The 22,688-nt window shown below is 44.9% G+C and overlaps 1 protein-coding gene across 2 annotated transcripts in view; it reads right to left on the reverse strand.

Annotated features, from left to right (window-relative positions):
- Window positions 1-22,688, reverse strand: part of RICTOR (RPTOR independent companion of MTOR complex 2) — a 1,007,050-nt gene that overhangs the window by 153,258 nt on the left and 831,104 nt on the right. For both annotated transcript variants that reach the window (XM_069221337.1, XM_069221336.1), the window contains exon 33: window positions 4,563-4,647. In XM_069221337.1, coding sequence (XP_069077438.1) covers window positions 4,563-4,647 — 85 coding nt within the window. The remainder of the gene's footprint in view (window positions 1-4,562; window positions 4,648-22,688) is intronic.

The following is a 22,688-nucleotide window of genomic DNA, read 5'->3' on the forward strand; positions in this document are numbered from 1 at the left end:
GTACAATACATGCTGCAGCCCATGGGGAACCCCTGGTGCCCCAATGCCCTGGGTACCTAAGTACCATATAATAAGAGACTTATAAGGGGGTACCCCTATGCCAATTGTGGAGTGTACAAGGTCCTAGGTGCCTAAGTTTAAGAGGGAAAGAGCACAATCAATGGGGTCCTGGTTAGCAGGTTCCAGTGAGAACAGTCTAAGCATACTGGTTGCGGGCAAAAATTTGAGGTAACCATTCTAAAAGAGGGTATTTTCCTACACCCTCTCCTGATCTGATCTCTCTCACAACCCTGTTGATGGCTCAGTAGATACAGTAGTCTTTGCTGACAGTTACTAACCAACAACAAGCTGACTGCAGACAGGTAGTCAGTTCCCAGAACTCTTTTCCCTGACACCCAGCCAGACCACCTAGTGAATCCATGATGTGGACACAGATGATAGTCTGCCTGTCAAGAGCAAAATCTACAGGCAGCCAAACCATGTCAGAGATTGCATCAGTGCAGAAGATGCTAGAGACGAGGGTCATTAAGCCTTCAGACAGCCCTTGGGATAGTCCTGTAGTCCTTGTACCCAAACCTCACCCCCAGGGTGGAAAGAAAGAGATGAGGTTCTGTGTAGACTACAGAGGTTTCAGTGCAATCACTAAGACTGATGCTCATCCTATCCCCATAGCAGAAAACCTCAATGATACTTTGGCTGCAGCCAAGTATCCCAGCACTTATGACCTGACTGTAGGCTATTAGCAGATCAGGTTAACAGATGCTGCCAAACCAAAAACAGCATTTACCACTACTGGTGGGCACTTCTAGTTTACTGTGATGCCCTTTGTTTAAAAAAAATGCACCTACCACGTTTAAAAGGTTGGTGAGAGTTGCCCCCACTTTTTGCCTGGTGTCAGTATGTTTAGAATGTGGTACGCTAGAATCATGCTAACCGGGACCCCAGTGTTGTTGTTCTCTCCACTACATTTAGTTGTATGGTAACTTCTGCATCCCACAATTGGCATAGTGGTGCTCCTATGTAAGTCCCTAGTATATGGTACTTAGGTACCCAGAAGCATTGCTACACCAGGGGTCCCCAGTGAGCTGCAGCATTTTTTGAGCCACCCATGGGGGTCCATGCAAACTGTGACTACAGGCCTGCCATTGCAGCCTGCGTGAAATGGTGCATGCACCTTTCACTCCAGATAAAAGGCTCCCCTTATATCACAGTCAATGCACTCTGACCCTGTAAGTCACCTGTCAGGTAGGTAGGCAGGCCAAGGGCAGGGTGCATGGTTCTAAGTGTGAGGGCACCCTCGCATGAGCAAAAGTGCCTCTAAAAACCCCAGACTCCATTTTCTGGGATTTGTAAGTACGGGAAAGCCATCTTAAAGTATGCAGCGGACACTGGTCAACAGAGTTGTCCAACTACATAACGGCTTTACCGAACATAGGCATGTTTGGTACCAAACATGCTGAAATCATGCAATTATGTTGATTCCAGTGCTAGTTGCACAATACCACGTACTCAGGGGTTCCATAGGGAATCCCCGAAAGTCTGCCTGTACAGCCTTGCAGGGTCTGTGTGCCAGCCTGTGCTGCTGCTGACCCCAGTGTTCTGCCCTCCTGCTGCTGAGCCTAACTTGGGAAGGGGAAGGCAGAACAAAGGATTTCCTCTAGGATAAAGGTGTGACCAACTCTTCTTTAAAAATAGGTGTCTCTGGACTGGGGTAGCTCTGAGCACCATCAGATTGCCTCCTTGTATAAACCAGTTTGCACCAGTGCAGGAACCCCCGGTTTCTGCTCTGGTGCAAAACCACCCAAAGGACAGGGGAGTGACCACCCCCCTGTCCAGATCCTCCCCTAGGGAGGTGCACAGATCTCTGCCAGGTGGCCCCACTTGTGTGCAATCTTGGAAATAAGATGAGCAGAGGCCCCTGGGAGCATCTGGTTAGTCCAGCTGGGTGACGTCCCTGACCCCATCTGATAGGTGGGTCCCTGACCCCATCTGATAGGTGGGTCACTGCATTAAGTGGCCAATCCCCTTTGTGGGTTACTTAAGGGCTACCCTGAGGGTGGGACCTGGATTCGTCTACAAGATTTCAGGAACCGTCTCAAAGTCACCTCTGCAAGACAGTTCTGCAACCTGGACACCGAAACCGTTGCTGTTCTCGCTGGAACCAAGAGCAAGACTGAAACCAGTAGGAGGGCTCCTACTGCCAATTTGTTTCCACGTTCTGCAGGGACGTCTGCAACACCCTGGCTGTGCATCCTCCAGAGTCACCGTGACTCTGCCTACACTTAGGAAAGCAAGACGGACTCACCTTTGGAGTGAAAGAGTCAGCAGTGCATCTGCAGGCACGTCAACAATGACCGTTTTGTGGATCCTGCTGTCCCACGGACTCTTTGAGTCACACACAGGTAGTGGTCCAGTGGCTCTCCAGGACTGACCTATCTTCCTTCCAACTGGGAAGTCTGTGTTCCCTCGCTGGAGCTGCCTGGCTGGAACCCCTGAGCACTGCGTCTGTTTGTAGTTGCCAAGCCTTGGTGGCTCTTCAGTCCGAAGACCTCCTAGCTCCAAGAATCCCCAGCCTCAAGCCATCTCCAGCTCCACGAACAACACCCTCTCTGCAACTCCTGCGGCGTGGGTATCCCTCTTTGCTGGGCTGTTGAGGCCTCCCTGTGACTGCATGTGCCTGCTGCTAGAGGGTCCTGCTGGATGCTCAACTGATTCTTCCTGGCTCTCCTGTGTCCTGACGGCTGACCCTGACCTACCTGCCAAGGTTGGGTCACCTGGGCCTTGCTGGTCCCCACAAATCTTGCAAACTCCGTCCAACGCTTCCCTGCATTTGCCAAGGCTTTTTGGTGGTCCCACTGACCCCCCTGCAATTCAATGACTGGCATGGGACAGCTCAGGGACATCTCCTGGGATCTTCCTGCATCACCTGGACTACACAGCTGCACTTGCTTGTCAACCAGGAAAGCATCTCTGAGAAGGGTGGGCATTGCCCTCATGCATCGCCTTGGCACCTCCGGGTGATCTGGACTCCTTGGGGTCCTATGGGAAGGGTCTTAAAACTCAAAAACGTAAACCTCGACTCCCCTATGTTATCCTATGGACACTGACCCGAGATTACTACTCTGCACAAGGGCACCGGCGAAATCCTACCTACTTACCTTTGGGGTTTTAGTACTTCCCCAGCCGTAAGACTCCTTATGTGGTAGTGTGGGTTTAACCCCCCCCCCGACTCCCCCTCATAGGAGCCCATGTTATTTTATGCCTTTACTTATCTGCTGCTAAGTATATTTTTGAATGTTCATATCTCCAGTTAGGAAATATACCAAAGATAGTTCTAGAGTGTGTGTTACAATAAATAAAACATATTTCTCTAACACTGGTGTGGTTCTTTCCTGTGTGTACATCACTAACTGAACTGTGTAGTATTTGCAACCACTTTAAACCCTCCTGAATAAGCCTTAGTTCCTCTCCACAGCAATCCTTATGAGAGCTCTGGTTATCTAGAGCTTCCTACACTATCACTAAGGGTTGACTGGACTCAATACAGGGTGCCTCACCTATAGGTGTACCTGATGTACTGAGCCAGCCTCCTACAGTAAGGACAACAAATCTTCAAACATATCTTGTCCACTGGACAAGTTGACCCAACTCCCTGCAGCACAACCCATTTAACAGCAAGTCTACAACATCACAGTGTGATTGAGGGAGGACTGTCTGCCGTTTACTGTTGAGGCAAAATAATCACCCTGGGTATAGGACAATCATCATTTCAAAGCCTCTGCTACTAGGGTGAGCGTTCTAAGGAAATACAGTGAGCTGTGAGCTCAGCCTACATGACTGATACTGGTTTTCAGTTGAAAATGTGGATAAACATGCTATTAAAGTTAACAATTTGTGGGAATTTAAAATGTTCCCAGAATTTGTCTTAGGCATATGTAAATACTTTCAAAAGAATGGAAGCAATTCATAAAGTGCTCCTGAAGGTCTTGGATTCAGCGCATAAAACAAGCTTTGGCAAAGCCAATAAAAATAGTGTTATCTGTTAGCCTTTGATTTAGTCAATGCTTGTTTTGCCATAGTTTGGTTAAACTTTGGGGGAGTTGTCTTGCCAGTATATATATACATGAAAGACATTGGCTAAAAGCAATATTTTCTTTACTGGTATGAATAAGCACACACTGAAATAGAAGTCCCTGGCTCTAAAAGAGGCTCTTTGTGTGTGGATGTACTCCTTCTAAAATAGCAGAATGAGTTCACTCACAGCAAATTTAACTTATGATTAAAGTGGGGGAATCAACTGTTCCCATGCTGGATGCTGTAGTCGATGGAAGAAAAATTTGAAGGATAAAACAACAGAACATGGTTCACGAGGTTTGGCTGAAAGCCACTTAAGAAAGTATATTACATATATAAATTTAGCTAAAACTGAAGGTCTGAGCTAACGCCAGGCCTAACAATGAGCAATCAATGCTAACAACTGCAAGAATGCTCTGATGTGCCTTTGAAAACTGCACAAATTATATGAAAACACTTAAAAAATGATATTATGTTAAACAGTTTACCTCCAATATCAGGTACCAATATTCGCGCTGCTCGGTCATCATTAGGAGGGATTGTTTTCTTTTGAAAATAGGGTGTATCCTTTACCTGAAATCAGATTATTGCACATTAATGCAAAATGAGCATAACAACCACACAATTACATTTGCTGCTGTTCTAGCTCATATGCTTAGTATCAAATGTTCCCAAATGATTTTACCTTTCCAAAAGGAACAATATTTAAAAGGAACAATATTTAAAAGAAACGCTACTTTGAATTAAATAACCTTTACTGTACAATTAATTAAAATCATTAGAACAATTCACATCATGATAAAACTCAATAGGAATCTGGTTCTCTATATAGTGCAGAGTTCAGTGGATCCCCAATTGGTATTGGGAAGGCAAAAGTCGATAGGACTAATGATCTACTTGTGGTAGTGTCGGCAAGCAGTTAGACACATCAAAGGGTAGAGTTAAGCATTTGTTGTACTCAAAGGCAATAAATGAGACACACTCTCAAAAAATAATTCTGAAACCAACTGAGAAGCATAACATTTTTTTTTTAATATATGTATCAAACCCAAGAACGACGTAATCAGGTAACTAGACTTTCAATCATAAATACTTTGCAGTTTCAAAAATCCAACCTTAGTGCAATTTTTCAGTTCAGCAATGTTGACCTACGGGAGGAAAACAAAAATGCAGTGCTGCAGGTAAGTACATGACTTTCAAATCCAGTCTTCGGCCTTTTAGGTGAACACTAGGCAAGGTTCAAACCAGTACCAAGAGTGCACACACAGCAGCACAGGGGCACTCGGGTGCAGAGGTCAAATTCGGATTTGGGTGCCCAATGTAAACCAAAGGAGACTGGGAGTGTGTAGGAATCTAGCCTGGTGTGAGGTGGGTACCTAAGGTACTTACAACTTAGGTTATCAGTGAAGTGTGGACAGTGTCTAGAACCCAGGCTCTCTAGAGGTAGCTTTGGATGAGCAGCCAAGGCTTATCTAGGAGACATGCAAAGCTCATGCAATACCACTGTAGTCACACAGCGCTAACACACATGAAAGAGAACACTCAGTGGTACAAAAATAAACGTACTTTATTTTAGTGACACGATTACCAAAAATACTAGATAGGCAATTACCCCAACAGGAGGTAAGTAAACACACTAAATATGTACACTAGTAATCAGAAATAGACATAAATAGCAATAGATAACAGTGCAATAGCAATAGACAATAGTGACCCTAGGTGGAGCCCAAACCATATACTGAAAAAATGGAATGTGAACGCAGAACCCCCACCCAGGTACGTAGAATCTGTAGAGGGGAGCTGGAGGAACTAGGAAACCCAAAAGGTTAAGTACCACAGTGCCTCTCCCACACCCCCAGCGACCAAGAAGAAAAGAGTAAGTTACTAGATTTTCCCAAGCTACCAAAAGGACTGAAAATGAAGACAATGCAACACCCAGACAAGACTACAAGAAACCAGCAGTGGATTGCTAGAGAGGAAGACCTGAAAAAGAAAGGGACCAAGTTCAGAAGAAGGAGAAGTGTCCGGTGGTGACAGGAGCCACTACTCACCCACCTGTGGTTGCAGGAATTGGTTGAAGGTAGGAGGAAGACGGTCAGCAATGCAGCCCTGGATCTGGTGAAGAGTTCCTGGTGGATGCAGTTGACATACCACGCCGGATGGAAGATTGCAGTCTGTCTGTGGAGTGGAAAAGCCACCAACAAGACTTGGCAAAGGCAAGAGCCATAGTAGGGGACAAGTGGAGCTGCTGGCGACCAGCAAGGCCCAGGAGGACTCAACCCACAGGAGGGGAGGAGGGTGTTGGAGTGGGTTTGAGGGGGAGTCTCTGGGGTCCCTAAGCAAGGCAAAGAGTCCACAGAAGAAAAGGCAGCCCAGACAGAAGACCCACTGGACGGGGACCCAGGAGTCACAGAGGAGCCCACTCAGCACAACTGAAGAAAGGTCTCACGCCGTAGGAGAATCACACAGACGGCTATGCGTTGCAGGGAAGAGTGCTGGGAGCTGGGGCTACACAGAGCCTGAAGATCCCTTGGAGGAGATGCCAACAAGCCTTGGTAGCTGCAAGAGATGCGATGCACAGGGTTTTGTCCTACGTGGGAAGGAAAGGGCTTACCTCCACCAAACTTGGACAGCTGGCAGGGGACCACTCTAGACCACCACCTATGATGCAGGAACCACGCCTTCAGGATGATCGGAGATCCACACAATCGGTTGTTGTTGCAGTTGGTACCTGCGGATGCAGGGGAGAGACTCTTTTACTCCAAGGGAGATTCCTTCTTCCTTCTAGTGCAGACTGAAGACTTGCCACCATCAGAGATGCACAGCCGGGGAATTGTTGCAGAAGCTGGAAAGAGCTGTGGAAACAATGTTGCAAGCAGAGTTTTCGTTGTGGATGCAGATTGTCGGTTCCTTGAGGGTTCAATCGCAGTTCCAGTGGCCAGAAGTCGAAGTAGAGGTTGCAGCGGAGTCCTGCTGGAATCTTGCAATCCAAATCTAAGGACCCACCCAAGAGGAAGACCCTAAATAGCTCTGGAAGGGGGACTGGTCACCAGCCAGGTATCAGAATGGGACTCTGACGTCACCTACCTGACCTGACCACTCAAGATGCTCCCAGAGGCCATTGCCCACCTTGGATTCAAGATGACAGAATCAAGGGACCCTCTGGAGGAGCTCTGGGCACCACTCCTGGGGTGGTGATGGACAGGGGAGTGGTAATTCCGCTTTCCACTGTCCAGTGTTGTGCCAGAGCAGGGACTGGAGTTCCCTGAAGCGGTGCAGACTGGTTTATGCAAGGAGGGCACCAAATGTGCCCTACAAAGCATACCAGTGGCTTGGAGGGGCTACCCCTACCAAGCCATGTAACTCCTATTTCCAAAGGGAGAGGGTGTTACCCCCCTCTCCCAAAGGAAATCCTTTGTTCTGCCTTCGTGGTCTTGAGCTGTTCAAGCAGCAGGAGGGTAGATACCTGTCTGAGGGGTGGCAGCAGCTTGGGTGCCCAGAAAATCCCAAAAAGCTGGTAGGAGCAACGCTGGGGGTCCTCTAAGGAGCCCCCAGGGTGCACTGAATCATACTTCCAATACTGGCAACAGTACTGTGGTATGATTCTGACATGTTTGATACCAAACATGCCTAGGTTCGAATTTACCATTATGTAGCTGGATATAGGTTGTGACCTATGTCGAGTACATGTGTAAAATGGCGTCCCCACACTCACAAAGTTAATGAAAATGGCGCTGGAGTTCATGGGGGCACCTCTGCTCATGCAGGGGTGCCTTCACACACAAGTACCTGCACCTGCCCTCTGGGCTAGGAAGGCCTACAATAGGGGTGACTTGCAGTGACTTGGTGTAGTGACCTGTAGCCCGCAGATAAACTTTGCATGGGTTCCCTATGGGTGGCATAATACATGCTGCAGCCCATGGGGGGGGGCCCTGGTGCCCCAATGCTCTGGGTACCTGGGGTCCATATACTAGGGACTTACATGGGGGCATCCGTACACCAAATGTGGGGTGTGTGTTGTCCAAGCAACCAAATTTAAAGGGTGGTGGCTCTGTGGTACTCTTCGAGTCCAACTTGTCTTGTAGCCAACTTGGGAGACAGTGGACCCTTGCTGGAGTCACTTGAATGGAACCCCTGTGCAAGATATCTGGTGCTCTTGTCAAGGCTTGTTGGCTCTTCCTCCAAGAGATCTTTGAGATCCAATACGCCCCAGCTTCCAGCAATCTGGAACTCTGATTCAGCTTCCACTCGGCAGCTCCTGCGAAGTGGGACTCCTGTTTTTTTGTGCTGCAGAGGCTGCATTTTGTCTCGCTGTGAGTGCTGCCTCTGAGTAACTTGTGGGGGCTCCTCTGACTCCGGCTAGCTTTCCCTTCTGCTGAAGGCCTGTCTAGACTCCCTGTCAAGGGTCGAGTCACTAGGAACTTGCTAGTCCTCGAAAATCTGAAAACTTCTTTGCAACTGCTAATTGCATTTGCCAAGGCTTCTTAGTGGTCCTGCAGGTCACTGACACACCTGCGATCCGACAACCGACGTGGAACAGCTCATGGGCGAATCTAAGGATCTACTGCAGCAGGACTTCTCATTCATCGTCCTCAGGAACTTCACCTCCAGGAGGGTGGGCATTCCATATCTGAGCAGTCTGGACACTGTCCCCTTCTTTTTTAGGTTCTTCACATCCAGAATACACCTTTTGGTTCCACCGGCCTGGTCCACAGGTCCGGACAGCAGCTGGAAACCGAGGCTTCTACTGACTTCAACGAGGGTTTCTGACGTTACTTCACGAATATGAACATGGGCTCCCTGTTGTAGGTACTTCGGTCTTCTGGGTATCCACAGATGGGGGCACTCTCCCATCTTCCTTGTGCCAACTGGTTTACTCGAGGTCCACTGGGAAGGGTCCTGAATCCATAAAAATCCAACTGCGATGATCCTGGGTTAGCCTATAGGACACCCAGCTCGATAATAACTCTGCACCCGGGCCCCTGTGGGATTACAGTTACTTATCTCTGGAATTTTCTTCCTCCCCCAGCCCCTAGGATCCTAACACACTTACCCTGGTTGGGCACCTCTATTCTCATACCACTTTCTTACTATATGGTTTAGCCCCCTCATGGGGCCCCATGTGTTCTTATGATATTTCTGAAAGTTTCCAAGTGTATATTTTGTGGAGATATACCAACGTTATTAAAGACTTTAGTGTTGTAATAAAGAAACCTTTATTTTGCAACACCTGGTGTGGTTCTTTCTTGTGTACAGTAACTGACTGACTTTTGTGATACTGTAAGCCCTTTAAACTCCTCTAAGATGAAATTTAGCTGATCCCCAAAGCTACCTCTAGAGATCGTTTGCCATATGGACACCTAAGCACTATCACTAGGGGTTGCCTGGACTCAGTATAAGGTATCACTCCATATGTGTACACCATAAACAGAGCCAGCCTCTTACATCCAGGAGTGGAACTCCACGTGCTAATGCAGTGGCTGCAGCAGTTGCTCTGGTAGAGTGAGCACGCAAATATCTCCCGGACTTGCTTCTTAGCCAATGTGTAACACATTTTGATGCAGATAAAGACCCATCGAAAGATGCTCCTCTTTTGCACTGCCCAACCTTTCTTCACACACACATAACTAACAGAGTTGATCGTCCACCCAGAAGTCTTTGGTACGATTAAGGTAGAACGCCAATGCTATTTGTGGATCCAGACGGTGGGGTCTCCCCTCCTCATGAGAAGGATGTGGAGTGTGCGTAAAAAGTAGGTGTAGGAGGCTGGCCTAGTGTCTGGTGGACACCTATGGTGTTACACCTTATACTGGGTCTAGGCATCCCTTATTTTATAGTGTTACAGTGTCTAGGTAGCCAGGGCTCTCTAGTGGTAGCAGTGGTGAGCAGGCAAGACTTATCAAGTAGGAGTGTGAAGAAATTGAAATACCACAGTAGTCACACATAACTTATCACACATGAAAGAAAGAAACCAAAGAGTGTTAAAAAAAAAAAAAAAAAAAAAAAAAAGTAAAAGGTACTGTATTACCGGAACACCAAACTAGATTACTATAGGCAAACCCCCTACTGGAAGTATGTACACCAAACTATACACAGGTAAGTATTAGAAAATAGCAAAAGAGCAAACAAATAAAATAGCAAGAGCCCTATAGGGGGGCTAAACCATATACTAAAAAGTGGAATGCGTTACTGGGTCCCCCCATCATAGGATATGGAGTAGTTAGGCAAGGGCTGGGAGATAGTGAAACCCCAAGAGATGTATCTAGAAGACCCCCAGCGACCAGGGGAGCAGAGTTAAGTTACCTGGTCACTCCTTAGGCTAACATGGGGAATCCAACGGTGGATTCTGGAAGAAGAGGACCTGCAAAAGAAGGGGACAGAGTCCAGTCCATGCAGGAGTCTCCAGGTGGGGCAGGAGGCAATGCCCACTGTTCTGTGGGTGGCGAATAGCATCGACTGAGATGGATGAAGTCCAGCTGCTAAGTCCAGAAGCTGCAGAGGAGTTCCTGAAGTCACCTAGGAGCTGTCCCTTGGCTGTCGCCGGATCGGAAACAGAAAACCTTCAAGGGTGCCCAAAGCAGAGCCCTGCAGGGCAAGAAAGGGTATAATAAAATAATAAAAAACTCAGAAACAGATGAAGAAAGGGGATCAACAGACTTGATGGCACACCATGCCACAAATTTGTTCCAACAACAAGAGTATACCGTTTTGGTGGAGAGACGCCGGGCTGTCAAGATAACATTACAGACTTCGGGTGAAAGGTCGGAAGCTGTCAACTGCCCTCGCTCAATCTCCACGCAAGAAGGCGAAGACTGGACAGTTTTGGGTGGACAACCGCACCCTGCTGACGCGACAGAAGATCCTCCCGAAGTGGCACTCTGAGTGCAGGGTCGATACCCATGCTCAGGATACCATACTCTTTGTGCCCAGTATGGAGCCACAAGAATTACTTGGGCAGGGTCATCTTTTATTTCTTCAAGAACTCTGGGCAGAAGTGGTATTGGCAGAAAGGCATATAGGAGGCCTGAGTTCCACCAAAGACGAAAAGCATTGTCGAGCGAGTGCCGCCTTGAAAACTCCAGCTTGCAAAGCAGCTGACAATAGGCATTCTCAGCAGAGGCAAACAGTTCTAACCAAGACCAAAAGAGACCTTGCCCACATCCAGATGGAGACGCCATTTGTGATCGAGGTAGCTATGGATGAGCAGCCAAGACTTATCTAGGAGATATGCAAAACGTATGCAATACCACTATATCTACACCCATGAAAGAACCACACAGTGTTACAAATGGAAAATGTTACTTACCCAGTAGACATCTGTACGTGACATCTAGTGCTGTAGATTCACATGTTTTGCATAGGTCCGCCGTCGGGTTTGGAGTTTTACAAGTTGTTTTTCTTTGAAGAATCTTTAAGTTACGCGATCGAGTGACTCTTCCTCTCTGTGATAGTGCACATGGGCATCGAGGCCTTTGTTAGATTGTTTTCCCGCAGGAGGATGAAGTAAGGAGTGTGTGTGTGTATGTATGGAAAATGTCACTTACCCAGTGTACATCTGTTTGTGTTATGTAGTGCTGTAGATTCGCATGCTATGCATTATTCCACCATCTAGTGTTGGGCTCAGGGTGTTACAAGTTGTTTTTCTTCAAAGAAGTCTTTTCGGAATCACAGGATTGAGTGACTCCTCCTCTCAGTCATACTGCGCATGGGCATCGACTCCGTTGTTAGATTGTTTTCCCGCAAAATGGTGTAGGAAGGAGTGATAGAGTGTAGTAATATAAATGTTGTATAGAAATAGTAAGTAAAAACAGATGTCCATGCAAATGTAAATGTATATACATATGTACAAAATATATAAACTGCAACGACTACATGCTTCCAGGGAGGATGCTTGTGAATCTGCAGCACTACATGCCACAAACTGACAAACACTGGGTAAGTGACATCTTCCGTTCGATGGCATGTGTAGCTGCAGATACACATGCTATGCACAGACTACAAAGCAGTTACTCTCCCCATGAAATGCGGTGGCTAGCCTGTAGGAGTTGGTGTTGTTTGAAATAATGTTCTTAAGACACCTTGAACAACATTGGCCTGCTGCTTCAAAAATACATCTGCACAGTAATGCTTTGTAAATGTATGTGGTATAGACCTCTTGGCCATAGGTGCACCTTTTTCCAAGTGGAATGTGCTTTAGGTGTGATTAAAGATTGTCTTTTTGCATTGATGTAACATGTTTGCATACATTTAACAATCCATCTTGCTAATCCTTGTTTAGAGATAGGATTCTTTTTATGTGGTTGTTGAAAAGCAACAGAAAGCGGCTTTGTTTTTCTGAATTCTTTTGTTCTATCCACATATTACATAAGAGCTCTTTTGAGGTCAAGAGTATGAATGGCTCTTTCAGCAATTGAATCTGGCTGTGGGAAGAAGACTGGCAATTCCGCTGTTTGGTTTATGTGAAAAGGTGATTCCACCTTTGGCAGAAATATTGGATTTGTTCTAAGTACAACTTTATGTTTGGGTACTTAGAAAAAAAGGTTCTTCAAGAGTGAATGCTTGTATTTCACTAACTCTACGTAATTAAGTAATAGCTACTAGGAAAGCAACTTTCTAGGTTAACAATTGAATCTCACAGGAATGCATGGGTTCAAACGGTGGGCCCATTAATCTTATGAGTACAATGTTGAGATTCCAAGCAGGAACAGGTCGTGTTCTGGGTGGAATAATACATTTTAGTCCTTCCATGAAGGCTTTTATAACCGCGACTCTAAAGAGTGAGGTATGTTGTACAGTATGAAAATATGCTGATATGGCAGCAAGATGAAATTTAATAGATGAGAAAGCTAAATTTGATTTCTGTAAATGAAGTAAGTAGCATACAATATCTTGTATTGATGCTGTCAGAGGGTTAGTATTTTTAGATTGACAGTAATAAACAAATTGTTTCCATTTGTTAGCTTGTTTGAGAACTTCCATGCATTCTAATGGAAGTTGTAAGTATCCAATTCCTATGACTTCAGGAGCCAAATCGCTAAGTTGAGAGCACTGGGATTTGGATGTCTGATTTGTCCTTTGTTTTGTGTTAACAAATCCGGTCTGTTTGGAAGTTTGTAGTGAGGTCCTACTGACAGGTCTAGGAGTGTTGTGTACCAATGTTGTGCCCACGTTGGGGCTATGAGTATCATGGTGAGAGAAGTCTGACGCAGTTTGTTGACCAGAAATGGAAGTAGTGGGAGAGGGGGAAAAGCGTAAGCAAATATCCCTGACCAGTTGATCCAAAGAGCATTGCTCTTGGACAGAGGGTGTGGGTGTCTGGATGCGAAGTTTTGTCATTTTGCGTTTTCGCTTGTTGCGAATAGGTCTATTTCTGGGGTCCCCCACTTTTGAAAGTACTGATGAAGTACTTGAGAGTGAACTTCCCATTCGTGTATCTGTTGGTATGTTCTGCTTAGGAGATCTGCTAGCTGATTAGGTATTCCTATGGTGCATTCAGCTAGTAGATGAATTTGATTGTGAATTGCCCATTTCCATATTGTTTGGGCTAGAAAGAACAGTTGAGATGAATGTGTCCCGCCTTGTTTCTTTAGGAAATGCATGGTCGTCATATTGTCTGTTTTTATCAAGACAGTCTTGTGTTTGAGAAGCGTCTGAAACGCTTTTAGGGCAAGGAACACAGCTAATAATTCTAAATGGTTTATGTGTTAATTTAGCTGTTTTGAATCCCATTCACCTTGAATGGTAAGGTTGATGAGATGAGCTCCCAAACCTGTCAGTGATGCATCTGTTGTTATTGTGGTCTGAGGCACAGGGTATTGAAATGACCGCCCCTTCATTAAATTGCTGAGATTCCACCATTGAAGGCACTTGTGCATTTGGCAGTCTAACAGTAGATCTTGCAACTGACCCTGTGCTTGATACCATTGCTGTGAGAGGCACTGTTGTAGTGGCCTCTTGTTTAGTCTTGCATGCGGTACTATTGCTATGCAGGATGCCACCACTCCTAATAGTTTCATGAGAAATCTTACAGTGAATTGTTGATTTGGCTGCATTTGTGGTATGAGATTTTGAAAAGCTTGTATCCTTTGTGTATTTGGATAGGCTAAGGCTTTTTGCGTATTGAGAATAGCACCTAGGTAAGGTTGCACCTGTGCTGGCTGAAGATGGGATTTTTGGTAGTTGAGAGTAAACCCTAATGTATGTAGGGTCTCTATTGTTTACTGAGTGTATTTTTGACATTGTATAAAATTGCTTGATTTTATTAGCCAATCGTCTAGATATGGAAAGACATGTATGTGTTGTCTTCTTAGATAAGCTGCTACTACCGCTAGACATTTTGTGAATACCCTTGGAGCTGTTGTTATGCCGAACGGTAGAACTATGAATTGATAATGGTTTCCTGCTATCACAAACCTTAGGTATTTTCTATGAGCTGGATGGATGGGTATATGGAAATATGCATCTTTGAGGTCTAATGCAGTCATGTAATCTTGTTTTTGTAGTAGTAGAATGACGTCCTGCAGAGTTACCATGTGAAAGTGTTCTGACAGGATATATAGATTTAGTGATCTGAGATCTAGGATGGGCCTGAGAGTGCCATCCCTTTTGGGAATGAGGAAGTATAGTGAGTATACTCCTGTTCCTTGTTGAGAATGTGGGACCAATTCTATTGCGTGTTTTAGTAGTAGCAATTGTACTACTTGGTGTAACCGAACATTGTGTTCTGGGGACAGTTTGTGATAACGTGGAGGAATGTTTGGGGGGAGGGGTAGAAATCAATTCTAGGCAATAGCCATGGCAGATAAATGACAATACCCATTGATCTGTGGTGATATTTTGCTATTGGGATTGGAATTGCTGCAGTCTGCGCACCCACAGGAGATGTGTGGGGTTGAGGGATGGTAAATAAGTCACTGTTCAGAAGGGGTAGTGGTTTGTTTTGATGCTTGGAACTTGCCTGTGGTTCTAATGTATTGGCCTCTATAAGAACCTCTAAATCGCCCTCTCTGCTACTGCTGTTGCTGTTGCCCTTTCTTTGCCTAGGAGGTAGAAGCCTCTGTGGATTGTGGCTTGAATCCTCCTCTAAATTGTTGCCAACGAAAGGAGCATCTGTAGGGTGTTGTATACAAGGTTCCCATTACTTTTGCATTGTCCGAGTCTTTTCTGAGGTTTTCTATGATAGTGTCAACCTCAGGGCCAAACAGGTGTTTTTTAATAAAAGACATATTCAGCAATGCCTGCTGTATTTCTGGTTTGAGACCAGTGGAACATAGCCATGCATGTCTGCGTATAGTGATGGCAGTGTTCACGCTTCTAGCTGCTTTATCTGCAGCATTAAGGGCAGACCATATGTGATTGTTACTTATGGCCTGACCTGTTGTGCTCTCTTTTGGTGTTCTTTTGGCAGGTGCTGTAGGAGTTCCTGCATCCTATCCCAGTGGGCTCTATCATACCTTGCTAGCAAGGCTTGCTAATTTGCAATTCGCCATTGGTTAGCAGCTTGTGTTGCTACCCTCTTGCCAGCAGCATTAAATTTTCTACTTTCTTTGTCAGGGGGAGGAGCATCCCCTGACGACTGGCTATTAGCCCTCTTTCTGGCAGCACTCACTACCACGGAGTCTGGAGGAACTTGGTGGGAAATATAATAAGGATCTATAGGTGCAGGTTTATATTTTTTGTCAATGTGTGGGGTTATAACCCTAGCTTTGACTGGCTATTCGAATATTTGATCTGCATGCTTAATAACGCCAGGTAGCATTGGGAGGCACTGATATCTTGAATGAGTCGAGGATAAAGTGTTAAAAAGGAAATCCTCTTCTAAGGGTTCAGTGTGCATAAGCACCCCATGGTATGCTGCAGCCCTTGAAATAACCTGCGTGTAAGCAGTAGTGTCTTCTGGTGGAGAAGGTTTAGAAGGACATAAGTCCGGGTCATTGCTAGGAATGTGATTCAGATCATACAGATCCCAAGGATCAACAGTATCACCATGAGAATATTGTGAATGAGCTGGTGAAGGCAAAGGAGGTGGGCTAGTGGGTGGTGGCAAATAATAAAGTTGTGGTGAATGAGGGGGGAGAAATTTATGAATCTTGCTGGTGGTGGAGCAGTGTCTAAATGTTCCTGAAAGGCCAACTTTATTTTGGTCTGTAGAGGAGGTGCAGTAATTATTCTGCCAGTCTCTTTATGGGTGTGAATTCTTGATTGTCTTTCATCCATGATCTCAAGCATAGGTGGTATCTCAGTGTCCTCAGACACCTGACCAGAAGGTCTATATGACTGTTCATCCAATGATTTTGAGCTCTGTTTAAGATGGTTCGAAAGTCCTTCCTCTTCCAAATAAGAAGAATTTTTTGGCTCCGAAGATGGTAGTTTTTTCGGGCCCGAAAATACAGCCGGTTGTTTTGGCTCCAAGGCAGGGCGTCGAGGCTTCGATTCTGAGGAGTGAGGACACTTGCTCGAGTCGGAAGTCGAACTTTTGATGGACTTACTCGATTCCAATATCAACGGAGTGGCCTTCCTCGATGCCGAACCTGAAGGTCGGTCGACTAAGAGTCTTTTTTCGGGTCAAACCATGGTTCTCTGGCTGTGGTGTACCCAAGGCCTTTGATTAATTTTTGTAAGTGGGTGTAGGGGAAGACGTACTCATGTGCTGACCAGCAGTGTTATGCCTATCTTCTTCAGATTCTCCTTCGGAGTCGGCTTTTTTGATGGAAACCGCCATCTGCTGCTTTTCTTCCTCCATGGTGTCGAGATGTTCTGTACTTTGACGCCATTTCCAGTCTTCTGGCTCTCCGGTCACGCAGGGTCTTTTTTTATCAAAACGATCAACAGGCCTCGCAATCCTCGTCTCTGTGATTGTGAGAAAGACACAGATTACAGACAAGGTGTTGGTCTGTGTATGGAAATTTACGTGGCATCGGGGATCAAATCGAAATGGAGTCCGATCCATCAGGCTTTGATGTGGTAGGCCCAAACAGACCCGTGTCGGGCGCACAGGCCCAGAAGGGCGAAATTTAGTCTTCAACGGTACTAAAGGTTCGAAGTTAGTTGGAAACACTTTCGAAACAATACAGATGATCAAGGAAGTTTCCTAAAGTTTTCCGATTTGAAATCTCGGAGCGAGAGGAAACACGTCAGAACTCGACAGCGCAAGGAAAACAATCTAACAACAGAGTCGATGCCCATGTGCAGTATGACCAAGAGGAGGAGTCACTGGATCCCGTGACTCCGAAAAGACTTCTTAGAAGAAAAACAACTTTTAACACTCTGAACCCAACACTAGATGGCGGAATAATGCATAGCACGTGTACCTGCAGCTACACATGCCATCGAACATGTGTATTTATTAACAAATAAGGGATGTCCATGCAATGTAAACACATATTTACAATATGTTGTATTGCAACGAACAAAGGCTTCTGGGGAGAAGGGAGGACGCATGTGAATCTACAGCACTACATGACACAAACAGATGTCTACTGGATAAGTGACATTTTCCATTCAATGGAATGTGTAGCTGTAGATAGACATGCTTTGCACAGACTGTAAAGTAGTCCCCTCCCAAGTAAGTGGTGGTTAGCCTGCAGGAGCTGGAGTAGCTTGAAATAATGCCCTAATGACTGCCTGGCCAACATTTGCTTGTTGAAAAGCCAGAACATCTACACAATAATGTTTTGTAAATATGTGTGGTGTAGACCAAGTAGCAGCTTTATATATGTCTGCCATTGGTATGTTGCCTGCGAATGCCACTGAAGCTCCTTTTTTCCTAGTGGAATGTGCATTGGGAGTTACTGCTAACTGTCTTTTAGCCTTAAGATAGCAAGTTTGAATGCACTTCACTATCCATCTGGCTAACCCATTTTTTAAGATAAGATTTGTTTTGGGAGGTTCTGAAAATGTCACAAAGAGTTGTTTTGATTTCCTAAAATCTTTTGTTCTGTCTATATAGTACATGAGAGCCATTTTAACATCAAGGATGTGTAGAGCTCTTTCAGCAACTGAGTCTGGCTGTGGAAAGAAGACTGGCAATTCCACTGACTGACATGAAAAGGTGAAACTACCTTTGATAGGCATTGTGGATTTGTTCTAAGAACTAATTTGTATTTATAAATTTGAAAGAAAGCTGAAATTTCACTACCTCTTCTTAAAGAAGTGATTGCTACTAAGAAAGCCACCTTCCATGATAAGAACTGTAGAGTACAAGAATGCATGGGTTCAAATGGTGGCCCCATACGTCTTGTGAGTACGATGTTAAGATTCCTAAAGGGAGCTGGAGAAATTCTAGGTGGAGTAACTCTTAAGACCCTCCATAAAGGTTTTAATAACTGGAATCTGAATAGGGAAATATGTTGTCTGTTTTGCAGGTAAGCAGCTATAGCTGTTAAATGAAGCCTAATTGAGGAGTATGCCAGATTTGCTTTTTGTAAATGTAACAAATAGCAGACAATATCTTATACTGAATCCTTAAGTGGATCAATATTTTTGGGCTTACAATAGTAGACAAAACGCTTCCATTTAGCAGAATAACATTGTTTAGTTGTGGGATTGCGTGCTTCCTTTAGAATATCCGTACATTCAGATGTAAGTTGTAGGTATCCAAACTCTATGACTTCAGGAGCAAAGACGCCAGGTTGAGTGTGCTGGGATTTGGGTGTCTGATTTGGCCTCTGTTTTGAGTAAACAGATCTGGTCTGTTTGGGAGCTTGTGATGTGGTACAACACACAGGTCCAATAGTGTTGTGTTCCATGTGGGAGCTATGATGATCATGGGGAGTGAGGTTTGTTTCATTTTTATTATTAGAGATGGAATGAGTGGGAGAGGTGGAAAAGCGCAAGCAAATATTCCTGACCAGTTCATCCATAGAGCATTGCCCTTGGATTGAGGGTGTGGGTACCTGGATTCAAAGCTTTGGCAATTTGAGTTTTCTTCTGTGGCGAAAAGGTCTATGTCTGGGGTTCCCCACATTTGAAAGTATTGTGAATTACTTGTGGGTGAATTTCCCATTCGTGGACTTGTTGCTGCCTCCTGCTAAAGAGGTACGCTAGTTGACTGTCTATCCCTGGGAGATACTATACCACTTATTGAATGTGATTGTGAATCACCCATTTCCAGATTGTCTGTGCTAAAAGGGACAATTGAGATGAGTGTATGTCGCCCTGTTTTTGCAGATAATACATTGTGGTAATATTGTCTGTCCATAATAACACAACCTTGTGTGCGATTTGTGTCAGAAAAGCTTTGAGTGTTAGAAATACTGCTAGTAATTCTAGGTAGGTTATAGGATAAGTCTGTTGTTTGGAGTTCCATTCCCCTTGTATAGTGAGGTTGTTGAGATGAGCTCCCAAGCCTATTAGTGATGCATCTGTTCTGATAATTGTCTGAGCCACAGAGTTCTTAAAGGGTCGCTCCTTTGATAGGCTGGTGTAATTTCACCAGTGCAGAGAGTAGGGAGTTTGGCGGTCCAACAAAACTAGATCCTGAAGTTGACCTTGTGACGGAGACCACTGTTGGAAAAGGCACTGCTGTAGTGGTCGCATGTGCAGTCTTGCATGGGGAAGTATGGCTATGTAAGAAGCCATCTTTCCTAACAGTTTCATCACTAGTTTGACTGTGTAAGTATGATTCTTTTGTAATTGAGAGATGCGATTTTGAAAAGCCTCAATCCTTATTGGGTTTGGATATGTTAATGCTGACTGGGTGTTTAGAACTGCTCCCAAATAAGGCTTTATTTGTGATGGTTGTAGATGAGATTTGAGGTAATTTATGATGAATCCCAAATTGTGCATAAGATTGACAGTGTATTGAGTATGTTCATGACACGTTTGAATTGTATTGGCTTTTATAAGCCAATCATCTACAGTAGATGTGGGAAAACATGCATGTGTTGTCTTCTGAGAAATTCTGCTACCACTGCCAAGTATTTTGTGAATACCCTTGGAGTTGTTGTTACGCCGAATTATAATACCTTGAATTGGTAGTGTTTTCCTGAAATGACCCATCTTAGATATTTGCGATGTGCTGGATGTATGGGAATGTGGAAAAAAGCATCTTTCGAGATCTGATGCTCTCATGTAATCCCCTTTTTGTATTAGGGGAATAACATCATGGAGACCATATGGAAATGCTCTGAGAGTATGTATAGATTGAGAAGTCTGAGATCTAAAATTGGCCTTAATGAACCATCCTTTTTGGGTATGAGGAAGTAAAATGAATATACTTCTGACCCTTGTTGGGATGCGGGTACTGGTTCTATAGCCCCTTGGAGAAGAAGGGACTGCTCTTCCTTCTTCAGCATAATGATATTGTCTTGAGAGATTTTGTGGGAACGAGGAGGAATGTTTGGAGGAGTGGAGATGAGTTCTAGACAATAGCCATGTTGGATAATTGATAGAACCCACTGATGCGGGGTGATGATGTACCATTGTGGGTAAACATTTACCAGGCTTTCTCCCACAAGAGATGTGTTCGCTGTGGGGATTTGTAAGAAGTCACTGTTTTGTTGAGGTAGAGGAACCTCTGGGAGGAGATTTACCTCTTACTCTCCAAGTAGATCCTCTGTAACAACCTCTGAATGAACCTCTGTTATAGAAATGTGGTCCTTATTTGTGTTGTGAGGTGAATGGCTCTGTGTTGATAGTTTGAAACCACCCCTTCTTAGTGGCCTATGAAAAGTGTCTCGAGTGGGTGTGGTGTATAGTGCACCCATAGCCTTAGCTGTCTCTTAGTCCTTTTTAAACTGGTCTATGGCGGCATCCACCTTTGGTCCGAATAAATGCTCCGTATCGAAGAGCATGTTTAATACAGCTTGCTGTATCTCCGGCTTAAATCCTGAAGATCTTAGTCAGGCATTTCTCCTGATGATTATGCTGGTGTTGACTCCCCTTGCTGCTCTATCAGCTACATCAATAGCTCATCTAATTGAGTTGTTAGAAACAGCCTGTCCCTCTGCTACTATTTGTTGCCCCCCTTTCTGATATTCTGGTGGAAAATACTGCAGCATGTCTTCCATGTCATCCCAATGGGCCCTATCATACTTTGATAGGAGAGCCTGGGAATTTGCAATCCTCCAGTGGTTAGCAGCTTGAGTAGCCACTATTTTACCTGCTGTGTCAAATCTTTTACTTTCTTTGTCTGGAGGAGGAGCATCTCCTGTAGACATCCTATTGGCCAATTTTCTTGCTGCATATACCATTATACAATCAGGTGGTAATTGTGCACAAATAAAAACTGGATCAGAGGGTGCAGGGTTTGTACTTTTTATCAATACTGGGTGTAATGATCCTTGCTTTTACGGATTCTTTAAAAATGTCTTCAGCATGTCTAAGAATGCCAGGAAGCATAGGAAGACATTGGTACTCTTAGTGTGTAGATGTTAAAGTAATAAATAAAAAATCGTCCTCAATGGGATCTGTGTGTAATTGTACCTTATGATACGCAGCTGCCCTGGCTATTACTTGTTTGTAAGCAGTGGTATCTTCAGGGGGAGACGGCCTGGCTGGGTACAAATCTGGGTCCTTAGGGAGAATGGGATCGGGTCATATAGATCCCATGGGTGTACCTGTTGTTGAGCATCACTTAAATCATCCCTATGTGGTGATGCAGATGATGCCTGTGGAGAGAACTGTGTTGAATGTGTAGGTGAAGGTGGTGGTGGGTGGTGGTGGTGGGGGGCGGGGAGGAAGGCAAGGAGAATGTGGTGGTGAAGGCTGAGGTTGTTGTGTAGCCTTTTGTTTCTCCTTCTGTTTCAAGACTTTGATAGGTGGAGACCTGGCGTCCAAAGTCTATTGCAATGTATGTTTTCTTTTAATTGTTGGAGGAGGAGAGGCTATGATCCTTCCTATTTGCGCTGTTTAGCATCTATAACCTCTAATATAGCTTGTATTGCAGATGCCTCCTCAGTAAGTGCAGAATGTTTATTACTGGCAGTTTTCGATTCCGGAGGTTTTAATATGAAATGCTTGACTCGGACGGAAAATGTCAGCTCTGACCATGCTGTTAATTTTTTCTGCTCTGAGGTGGAAAAGTCTGATTTTCGGCTTAGTAGCAAAACATATGTAGCAGTGTGTTTGGTAGATGCCGAATGCACCAAGGTCTAATGTTTTGGTGCCGAAACCGAAGGTTGGTCATCCAAATGTATTTTTCAGGTCTGACCAGTGCCCGAAGGCAGAGGAGGACCGAAGACCAATGTAGGAGTCTTTTTAATTGTCTTTGTTTGGTGTTACGGGGCTGATGTACTCACGTACTGCGCCAGTGGGATGGATTGACTGCCGACATCAGAATCTAGATTTGAATCCGAATCTGAAATGGAGAAAGCTATGCGCTGTCCTATTTCTACTTGCGTGTGCTCTCCTCCAAAGATGTCAGGTGTGTGTTCTGACGACTTGGTCGCCATCTCCACTCGATATGTTCTAAGGTTCCAGACAGTCTTTTTGGACCGAAACGATCTACAAGCGTTGCAGGTCTCTTCTCTGTGTTCCGGAGCCAGACACAGATTACACACCAAATGCTGATCGGTGTAGGGAAATATGGGGTGACATCGAAGACTGAACCGAAACTGAGTCCGTTCCATCAGCCTAACTTCGTCTGACTACAATGTGTTGAAGTAGGCCCAAAA

The sequence above is a fragment of the Pleurodeles waltl genome, chromosome 1_1, assembly GCF_031143425.1.
Source record: "Pleurodeles waltl isolate 20211129_DDA chromosome 1_1, aPleWal1.hap1.20221129, whole genome shotgun sequence".
Classification (NCBI taxonomy): Eukaryota; Metazoa; Chordata; class Amphibia; order Caudata; family Salamandridae; genus Pleurodeles; species Pleurodeles waltl.